The following is an 11,458-nucleotide window of genomic DNA, read 5'->3' as shown; positions in this document are numbered from 1 at the left end:
GTTCCGATTGGCAATATGCTAAGGTTCCCCAGTGGGGCAAACAGCGGCTCCCTGAGGTCATTTAAGGTCAGGAAAATGGCATGGGGGGTGGTTAACACCTCTTCTCCTTGTGCATCATAATCCCAGTACAAATTGAGCTTGTGCACATGGGAAGTGTAGAACATTCAAAACTAGCTGGAGTGCGGTACATAAAAGGGAACACAGGCTGTGGCAAAGAAAATGCAAGTCTGTGATCAGCCAGGCAAAAAGGGACTATGAGGAACACATTGCAAAAAACATAAAGACCAACAATAAACATTTCTTCAAATATATTAGAAGCAGGAAACCAGCCAGGGAGGCAGTGGGGCCCCGGATGATCAATGGGTAAAAGGATTACTGAAGGATGATAGAGAAATGGACGAGAAGCTAAATGCATTTTTTGCTTCAGTCTTCACTGTAGAAGATGAGAGGTGCTTGCCCACTCCAGAACCGCTGATTTTGGAAGGAGTGTTGAAAGACCTGAGTCAGATTGCGGTGACGAGAGAGAAGGTCCTACAACTGATAGACAATTTTAAAAGTAACAGATCACCAGGCCCAGATGGCATACGTCCAAGAGTTCTGAAAGAACTCAAATGTGAACTTGTGGCTCTCCTGACAAAGATATGTAACCTTTCATTAACATCTGCCTCCATTCCTGAGGACTGGAAGGTAGCTAATGTCACCCCCATCTTTAAAAAGGGTTCCAGAGGAGATGCGGGAAATTACAGGCCAGTCAGTCTAACGTCAATACTGGGTAAGTTGGTGGAAACGGTTATTAAAGAAAGAATTAGTAGGCACATTGATGAACAAAAGCTATTGAGGAAGACTCAGCATGGGTTCTGTAAGGGAAGATCTTGTCTCATGAACCTGTTAGAGTTCTTTGAGGGAGTGAATAAACATGTGTACAAGGGGGAACCAATAGATGTTGTCTACCTGGACTTCCAGAAAGCTTTTGATAAAGTTCCTCATCAAGGGCTGCTAAGTAAGCTCAATAGGCGTGGGATAAAAGGACAAGTCCTCTCGTGGATCAAAAACTGGCTAATGATAGGAAACAGAGAGTGAGTATAAATGGGCAATATTCACAGTGGAGGGTGGTTAGCAGTGGGGTACTGCAGAGCTCAGTATTGGGTCTGGTGCTTTTTAACTTGTTCATTAATGATTTGGAGTTGGGAGTAAGCTGTGAAGTGGCTAAGTTTGCTGACACTAAATTGTTCAGGGTGGTGAGAACCAGGGAGGATTGACTCCAAAGGGATCTGTCAAGGCTGGGCAAGTGGGCGTCAATGCGGCAAATGAGGTTCAGCATGGCCAAGTGCAAAGTAGTGTACATTGGGGTCAAAAATCCCAAATATAAATACACAATGATGGGGTCCAAACTGGCGGAGACTGACCAAGAGAGAGATCTTGGAGTCGTGGTGGATAACTCACTGAAAATGTCAATACAGTGTGCAATGGCAATAAAAAAGGCCAACGCTATGCTGGGGATTATGAAGGGAATTGAAAACAGCTAGTATCATAATGCCCCTGTATAAATCAATGGTATGGCCTCATTTGGAATACTGTGTACAATTCTGGTCATCACACCTCAAAAAAGATATAGCACTGGAAAAAGTGCAGAAAAGGGCAACTAGAATGATTAAAGGGATGGAACACTTCCCTATGAAGAAAAGTTAAACCGCTTGGGGTCTTTAGCTTGGAGAAATGACAACTGAGGGGTGACATGATAGAGGTTTACAAGATTATGCATGGGATGGAGAAGGTAGAGAAAGAAGTATTTTTCTCCGTTTCTCACAATACAAGAACTCATGGGCACTCAATGAAATTGCTGAGCAGTCGGGTTAGAACGGATAAAAGGAAGTACTTCTTCACCCAAAGGGTGATTAACACATGGAATTCATTGCCTCAGGAGGTGGTGGCAGCTTCAAGCATAGACAGCTTCAAGAGGGGATTGGATAAACATATGGAGCAGAGGTCCATTAATGACTATTAGCCACAAGGTATAGATGAAACTGTCTAGGGCAGTGATGCTCTGTATTCTTGGTGTTGGGGGGGGCAATCAGTGGGAGGGCTTCTAGTGTCCCTTCCCCACTGGCAGACCTCCTGAGGACACCTGGTTTTTGGCCACTGTGTGACACAGAGTGTTGGACTGGATGGGCCATTGGCCTGATCCAACATGGCTTCTCTTATGTTCTTAAAACCACTGGGGGAAAGTGTATCATGTATTTAGGCCCTCATCTACTCACTGCCTTTCCGCCACTCATTTCTCTGCGCCTTGTTTTATGCTCTTGTCCAGACCAGCCTTATAACCTGCATGGCTGGCCTGCCCAAGTAACTTTGGTTCAGGACTGTACATTTCCAGTTTTGGCCTGGTCCCTGAGAAAAGAATGAACTGGCCTCATAATCAGCTGCACCTGCCGCCTGTTTTCCCAAGGGAAGATGTCCTTGGGTGGAAGGGAGTATCAGCTCCGGCCACCCTCCTTGGTTTCTCATTGAAAAGACGGCTCCTCACAGCATGGTGAATCTTGATTGGAACCTCTCTAGCCAGAACCATTCTACTGGTATGTGAGACTTTGCTCCATGCCAGATACCATGATAACCAGACCTGCCTGGCATGGTTTGGACTTTTCTTTCTCTTTGCGAGTATGAGCAACACCCGGAAGCTACTTCAGAGAATACAAGTTAGCAAACTTTTAAATGTCTAATCAGATAAGTCTTAAATTAACATAGACAAGCTGTTATTTTCATTTGCTTTTTTGCCCTGTGCTTTGAGTGGTTCTTGCCCTGCACTCTTCCTAATTTGAACTTGTCTAGACAGGTCAGTACCCCATAATAACCTGCCTGTGTTATTTCCCCAGGTTTTTTTTTAACCTCTGTCTTATTTTTTGCCCCTTATTCTCCCTTCCATTTACTTTTTTCCATTTACTTTTTTCCATGTTTATATTCCTCCTTCATGAGTTTGACATAAACAGGCACAAAAATGTTTCAGTCTTCTTGCCTGCCCCTGCAGAGTTATGTTTTTCTGTAGCATGGGATGTGTTGCATAAACCAAGTCCAGCACAAGGGATTCAGATGACCCTGCCTAGTTTGCTTATATGGTCAGGCCAGACCCGGCCTAAATGCATCTTTGGAGAGAGGCCATGGTTTGGTGATAAAAGCACATGCTTTACATTCAAAAGAATCTAGGTTCATTCCCTGGAATGCCAATTAAAAGGATCTCAAGGAAATGGTGCTGTGAAAGGCCTTCTTTTGACTTGTAGAGCTGTTGCCAGTAAAACAGGGAGGTAGATAGATCAATGACTCAATGTAAGATAATACTGGATATTTATACATTTAGATATTTATGCAGTGAAAGCACCTAAGGAAGCCAGTAGGCTCTATAAGGATCACTTCTCTGTTCTGGTAGGCTTTAAAAATGGTAACTATCATTCATTTCTAAATTTTGGGAAGAAAAATGCAGACATAATTATGCAAGATTTCTCCAATTCCTTCCCCAACCCATGAAGCCATCCCTAAGTTCAGGGATTGCTTAGGAAAGTGTAGCTTCTTTAAGCCACTATGACCCCCAGAGATTGCTGTGGGAACATTAGCACAGAGCATTATTTATACAGCACAAAAAGGATGGGGTGTATAAAAAATTAGTAGGAAAGAAGTACCCAGCACATACAAAAACATAACAAAATATCTGAAAGTATCAGAAGTATGGGAACATACTGGCATTCAGAAATGAGTGCAGCTAGCTAAGGAAATACTATAAAAATGCAATTAAATGATACAAGTTTTTCTCCTCCAGTGGTAGTTTCTCCAAGTTGCATATCAACCCAGAGTCGAAATGCAATGGTCTGTGGTAAACCAACAATAATGAATGACAGATTCATGTGCCACTAAAATTCCCAGCACTATAAATCCAAATAGGGTCTCATACTCTCCTGGCTTGTCAGGACACACGACACTGAAAAGATTAATTGAAGCAATGCAGAATACGACATGACCAAGTGTATATTGACTCCTGCAACACTTTATTGCATTCTACATCTTTTTTAAATAACATGAACACAAAAATATAGGTTGGATGGCAAAATACCACAGTATGTTTCAGTATCCACCCCACCTGCCAGCAAAGATGACCAGCATGCAGCCTGGCAATAGATATACCCAGAGAGGTTGGTGGGGAGGAAGTCAAAGGAGTAAAAAGAATGATCCGCCAGCAAACAGAGGTGATTTCCATGCAAGCAGTACTAGAACCAACGACATTAAAAATAAATCTAATGCTACCCAATCAACAGAGTAAAACTCTAGGGTGAGAACAGGGATTGAATTCCAGAAGTCACAGATTCATAGAATAAAGGAAACTGAGATTAATACAGTCCTGTTAGCACATCAGGCAAAAATAGAAACAGTCTCTTCATAGGAATAGTATTTTTTTTTAAATAACAGTACTTGGATTTCTTGCCCAAAATCTTTTTCACAGTGAACACGTTGTTTGAACAAAAACTTTGGAGGGTGTATAAATGCCATTTTGCTCATGTTATTATAAGCATTCTGTGTTTCAGAATCTTATATTTATTGAAAAAGAAAATATTAAAGTTGGCTTTTCCTTGTAATAAGCATTAAATTTTTTAGTTCTGTCCTGCTTATGAAAAATTATGCCCTTTCAGCGATGTCTTCGGAAAGACACTTACCTACTGGAGATTTTGGTTATACAGCTGTATTAAAATTTGAAGAATTAAAAGCCGTATCAATCAATTTGAATATCAAATGACACCCCCAGCAATTATAACATATTTATAAGCATCATGAATATCAGCACTTTAATCATAGACTATCTCCTTTACACATGAGCAGAGCAGAGCCAGGGCTTGTGTACAGCTTCTCCACAGAGGCAAATGGTGTCACCTCCCGGTCAACAGCCGTAGGATTATGCTGGTGCTCCATTTAATGTTCATTGCTTTGTCTGAATGGATACGAAACAAAAGTGCTTGGTAATCTTGCCTAAATGTACAGCTATTTCACTTTTCCTTTCAGATCTTCCCCGTTCCAGTCCCTCACCGATATCTTCCTGTGGTGATGTTAAAGGGACAATGAAGAGAATCTTTTCTTTTCAGGCTCTTAAAAATGAGTAAAGTTTCTTTGTTAATCCAATTATTTCATTAGATTGCTGCTAACACAATTCCTACCTAATGTCTGCATTAAGATTTTTAATCCTAAGATTTTTACACAATTAAAAACAAATACTTTGCAATGGATCCCTGAAATGTTCCTTCTGATGAGTACGCTCGGTTTTCAAGTTTTGAGATGATTCAAAGGTATGAATAGGAAATTCGTCTTAACTAGAAAATGAGCAATAGGATTTTAGTCCAGTGGCACCTTAGGGATCAACAAGATTTTCAGAGGGCAAGCTTTCGAGTCAGACCTCCCTTCTTCAGACATGAAACTGGGACCTCTGGCTCTCAAAAGCTTATACTCTGAATATCTTGTTGGTCCCTAAGGTGCCTCTGGACTAAAATCCTGTTGTACTGCAGATCAACATGGCTAACTATCGAGTAGGAAATTAAGTTTTTAAAAAATGAAGAAGAGAGGGGATATTACAGAAATACTCCATCATAGGTATTCTGGAGTCCCTGACGAATCAAGGGCAGGTAAGGGAATCAATGTCTAAGTCTGTTTTTCTCCCTTTTGATTTGTATTTAAGTAAGGAACACAGGTTCACAGATGACAGGAAGGAGGAAATGTTCATCACCATAATCTTATAGGAAGATCGTGCACAGGTTTGTCATATACATATGTAATGGGAACCTGTTACAAACCATAGTTGCCCAATCATGTATATACCGCAAAAGAGACAGGTCTGTGATGTTTAGTGTGCGTAAACATAGACCTGTTTTTTATACCCATACAAGAAGAATGTCATGTGTGAAGCAACCTTGGTTGTTATCCTGTCACTGCAGCACAAATACCTTTAAACATTCCACAAGTGGAAATCCTGTGGAAAAACTCTGAGCCAATATTTTTACATTTAAAAACTTTAAGCTGTTTATAATGAATATCTTCCTTAAATAAGGTACATCTTAACTCCTTTAAACATCCTGCTACACTCTGTCATGGGGCTGGAGCCTACAAATCTGTTCTATTAATGGTGGTTTTTCTCTCGTGTATGGAGCCATCCACCCATCTTCTGCCAGTGGAAGTCTCCTTGAACCGGAGGAAAGCACTATTAACAGCATGGATCTGTAGGATCCAACCAACAGTAGCTCAAGGAAGCCTCACTTAAGCATAGTTAGGGTGGCAGTGATCTTGAAAAGTTTACTCAGAGTCAAGAAAAACTGTAGACGGGCAGGTGGATGAGTCACAGGGATGCTGGTTGCAGCACTACTGCTTTTGAGATACACTGGCCACCAGTGATTTAAAGATGAGAACTTCTTTCAATTCTAACAATATGTTTTTGTTCTTAAAATGGCTATAGTTATGTCACAGTCAGGTTTTTTTTTTAAAAAGTCTCTGCAAATCAGACTTCCAGCAGTGTGCCTCCACTAGGCCCATTCCGGCCGCACAGCCCTAGGCTTTTCTCCAAGAAGCATCATGCGTTCTTGCATGTCCTTAGACAACATGAACTGAGATACCTTTTTGTACTAGAGAATCCTGACACAGAAAAATAACCTAACTAAGTTTGGTAATGATCAGTTCTGTAATGTAAAATTAACTGACTCCTGTGCCCCATTTACGGAAGTCCAAATGAACAAACTGTTTTTTTCCTGACATGCAAGAAAAGCTTTATGACCAGTGGTCACATGGCAGTCTCACCAAAATGGTGACAAGCTATGTGGTTACACATGACTCTTCAACAGAAAATTTGAGAAAAAGCAAACACATGAACACTTGAAGCTGCCTTATACCAACCATTGGATTATCAAGACTATTATTGTCTACTCTGGCTGGCAGCAGCTCCCCAGGGTCTCAGGTAGAGGTCTTTTACAGCCCCTCTAGAAGTCACTCTGATATCTTAAAAATTCAAGTCCCAAATGCAGGCAGCAAGATAACCCTCTTTTGTGAAACCAATAACCACCATGAAATATATTGCTTTTTATATCCTGCATTTTTGTCTATATGAAATATTCTCAACAGAAAGTGGTTAAGGCTGGGCACTTCTTAAATACTAGTCTTGTTCGCTGGCTCCACTTTCTGGGAATGCAATGTGCTTGTCCTAGAATGAGGCATATAATGACAGCCATGCCTCTTTTAGCTGCATTAAAAAAATAACATGGGAAATGAATTGGTTGAAGAACAAGCAGGTTAGCATGGAAAAGAAGAATGGAAATTGCCAGAGTCTATAGCACTTCTGGAAAGCTACAGCACATGGAGGAAAATATATGCATGTGGAAGAACAAAGGTGTTCTGACACACAACTGTAGATACTAATGAAGAGAAAGTTTATAATCCAGGAGTGTTTACATTACATGTTCTGAAGAAAAAAAGGATATTGTTTCTAAGCATGAACCAGGTTTCTGCCACCAAGACTAGAAAAATCACTAAGTGAAGTTGCCCTAGTTCAATCCTGCATAACATGATCCATGAGCTGCACTCAACTCAAGAAGCCAGGTATGTGGCCCATTAGGGATTTGATGCACCTCCTGGTTTTGCTTTCCTGCCAGAAATGAAAGTTGGCAAGTAGCTTGTAGACCACAATGCACGATCTGGCTGATTTTAGTTGAGTAGGACACAGATTCTTCAGGTCTGCTCTAGAATAAGAAAATCTGTGCTTAGTCATTACCAAACCTGACTGTGTACAGAACTTGCAGCTCACATACAAGAGATTGTGTGTGTGGGGGGGGGGGGGACTGAACACTTAGGGCTGATACTATTTTTCGCTCTGTGTAGCAAGGAATGAACGTGCACAAACATCTGGCCTGCAGCGTGAATATAATTTGGTAGTATGGAAGCTAAGAGCCCTATTCCTACACATCTTCAAAAGTGCATCTGCCTGCAGGGTAACGCTTTACAATGCTGCGTAGAAGCAGAAACTGGTATATCCCATCTGAAACCCCTTCTCTGGCGCTCCAACCAATCCTAGAATTAGGCTGCAACAGTAAACACATATTCTCATAGATTCAAAAACAACTGTGATTAGGTTTAAGATCCAATGCTACAATCCTTAGCCCCATCTATGTGACTGAGAAATTTAATCACAGCTTGATTTAAGATTGCATCCCACATCATTAATTGGCTACAGTTATCTGCAATGCATTTGTTTCAGTGTAACAAACATAAAGCTGGATTCTCAGAGTTCCACTTCTGTCATTCAATGCGCGGCTGGTGGAAGATCTGTTGTTGTTTTTTTTTAAAAAATGAATTTCTTGGCATTAACACATTTAGTTTGTAATTAACTTTTCCCAGAGTTTAAAAAAGGATACACAGATCCATCAGATAGCAGAAAGAGAATGTTTTTCACAAAATAGTAGACAGCTGCGCAACTGCTTCTGCCCCTGTCCTGGGGCTTGGAAAGGCCAAGCAATGGAACCGCTGCCGCTGCTCAACTTTAGCAATGTGGATCAAATCCAGGCAGTTTTATGGCAAATGGGAGGCTTATCCTTTTTAGAAATTAATGATACAAGACAGTTAAGCCAATAGTCTGTACAGCAAAGTGACCAGGCAACCCATCAAAGGCCCCATGTTGAGCATAACCAAGTTGGCGCTCTGCAACCTCACAGTTCTATTTTGCATTCCTGATTGCCATCTGCAGTCTGCCACTGAAGTTCCTTTATAAAGCTCCTTCCCATTGAACCAGAATATTTAAATAAAGTGCAAATAAGAGTCAGGTTTCCCCAGGTATTTTGAATGTTTAGTATCTTTTAAGGCTAAAGGCCTGTTGGTTGACATTAGCAGGAGAGCTTGGCGATCTTCTTCATTTTCTAAAAACTCTGGTGGCATTCTTCTGTGAAAGGCAAGTAGAAAACAGGGGTGCTTTTATGCCCAATGGGTTGGCTAGGAGGCTGCCATAAGTACCATCAGTATAATATGCAAATACCAAACAGTGCCCCAAACAGTGCATATCCGCAGGTAAGAAGAGTGTCCAGTAACCATGTTGTCTTTGGATCTTATTGCTTGCAAAGAGTCCCCAAAATATCACTACTAAAGAGCTACACTGGGAAGTCACTACTCAGTCTTCATTGAGAACTGCTTCTGTCTTCCCAGCATCTATAAGGGGGAAAAAATGAGGGCACAGTTAAAAGGCAAATATATCCAACACGAACAATACCAGATGTTCTCTCTCTCTTCAGACCCACTTCTTTTTCCTTGAGAAAGGCATTTTGGATGTTAATGTGAGTTTTGCTTTTTATTTCAGTGAGGGCCCCACTCCTCTCAAAAAGGCTACAGGTTATATAATGACATGCAGAAAGAATGGGCTACTGGATTTCTGTAGTGGACTAGGAAATATGCTTTTATGTATTGTGACAATGCATCAAGAATTATTAATGTGCTTCAGGTATCCCAGATAATTTCAAGCCAGTATTGCTGACTCAGACAAAGAGAAATGACAACCAAAACCCGATTTTGCCTTTTATCTCAACTAGCTCCTCAAGGGCATTGCCTAAGTCTCTTATGTGAACAGAACAGTATATTATACTGGAAAGGGCTTGGCCTAGGATCAAGAAGACCTAGATTAAAATCCTCACTTGGCTATGAAGTTGGGCAATGCTGAGCTTGTCTCTCTCTCTTTGCCTAACCTATCTCACAGGATTGTTATGAGGCCAATATGAAGCAACAACATTACACGTGTTGCCCTGTGCTTCTGGAAGGAAGGATGGGGCAGAAATGTACTGGAGCTCAGCAGAAATGCTAAACCTGCAAGATGTTTAGCATTTCTAAAACTGTTTCATCCCAAACTACACATTATGAGTCATGTGTGGCAACCACCTCCCCCCGGGTAACGTATCATTAAAGAAGCCAAACGTGATATCCATGAGCAAAGAATTTCTCTGTCTCAATCTCTGCTGCACAGACTACTGCTTCCAGGATATGGAGAAAATCTGGGTTACATCCAAAGGGGCCTTTCTGCATGCAGGAGTCTTCTGTTCACTGAAGGCCTGCTGTACACTGCAGTGGATACTAAATCCAACAATATTCTTCTGCCTGTGCAAGGACATGCACAATCCCTTACACAGACCTAAGTACCACTAAAGAAACCCATGTATTGTAGCAATCTCACATCACTTACCACCTGAACCCTTTAACTGGAGATGCCGGGTATTGAACCTGAGACCTTCTGCATGCCAAGCAGATGCTCTGCAACAGTGCTACAAGCCCATTCCCCAAAACTACAGATTCCCCATAACATGCATTCTGGACCTCAATATAAAGAAGTGACACTATCTGATCTCTGTAAAGATCAGCAGCTAATCAAGAGAAGTGTGGGAACTAGAAGACTGCGCATGCTGCCCCTTTGGAAGACACCAAGACCGCACAAGGCATGTTAGGGAAACAGATGCCCAATTGCTTAACCCATGCTGCAGCATACCCAGGGCACTATTTCTTTGCACAGAATTCCCACACTCAGAATGCTTTCACAAGATCAGGCCATAGGTGTGAATCCCTCTGCAATTAATTCTAGTGATCTGGTGATGTCCCAAAGTGCTATATGATGGTTATACAAATTTAATAATATTGTAAATAACTTATCATACCAACTAAATTCCTGAATTTCTTTTTGGCTTCTGCTCTTTCTTCAGCATCAAAATACCATACAGTCATGGCATATCTGTAAAGGAGAAGAAATCGATTTACATCTTCAAAAGCTACCCAACTAGAAACAGATCATTAGATTTTCCCCTTTTATACAAAAATAATGAAACTGGGATTTACTGCAACATTCAGAATGCATTACAAAGCTACCAGATGAGACTGTAGGTGTCTAGGCATGGACACCAGAACTCTGTTCACACCAAGTGTATGTATAGGTAGAAAAATATAATTGGTTTTCTGCATCCATCTCCCTCAAATACTAGATCCCTGTAAACATCAATGGAACACCAAACAACTTGCCTAAGTTGCAACTATGAGATATTATCTAGCAATATTCTAAGGACCAACACTCGGAACTGTGCCCAAAATGGGCCTCCCAAAATGTGCCTAACTTGTGTGTTCGGGTAAATAGATGCCCAATTGCTTAATGCATGCTGCCATTGAAATGAACGAAATCTGTATACATGTCCTGATTTGGGGAACAAAAAACAAGACCTAGCAACAGTCATGGTAGTTGAGGGACATGTAAAAGGTGTTGAGGGTTGACTTGCACAAGCTAGCAATGCATACTCTTGCTGGAGTTTGTAGTGACAGAGTGGATGTGAGGGAATCCACTGCCCACAACTATTTTGCTGCATGTCTGCACTGCATTTAAAACATCTGCCCTGCCAAAGTTTGTTTGTGTGTACCGAGCCTGGGTGAAGAAGAT

At 41.2% G+C, this 11,458-nt stretch overlaps 1 protein-coding gene across 1 annotated transcript in view; it reads right to left on the bottom strand.

Annotated features, from left to right (window-relative positions):
- Positions 1 to 4,012: 4,012 nt before the first annotated feature.
- EGLN3 (egl-9 family hypoxia inducible factor 3) overlaps positions 4,013 to 11,458 on the bottom strand; it is a 43,608-nt gene continuing 36,162 nt past the window's right edge. Inside the window, exons 4-5 of the mRNA XM_054972727.1 lie at positions 10,692 to 10,765; positions 4,013 to 9,204 (exon numbers count right to left, since the gene is read on the bottom strand). Of these exons, the coding sequence (XP_054828702.1) occupies positions 9,167 to 9,204; positions 10,692 to 10,765 (112 nt within the window). The 3' untranslated portion in view covers positions 4,013 to 9,166. The remainder of the gene's footprint in view (positions 9,205 to 10,691; positions 10,766 to 11,458) is intronic.

The sequence above is a fragment of the Eublepharis macularius genome, chromosome 2 (assembly GCF_028583425.1).
Source record: "Eublepharis macularius isolate TG4126 chromosome 2, MPM_Emac_v1.0, whole genome shotgun sequence".
Taxonomy (NCBI): Eukaryota; Metazoa; Chordata; class Lepidosauria; order Squamata; family Eublepharidae; genus Eublepharis; species Eublepharis macularius.
Note: the sequence above shows the minus strand (reverse complement) of the source record. Positions and strands in the feature narration are given on the sequence as shown.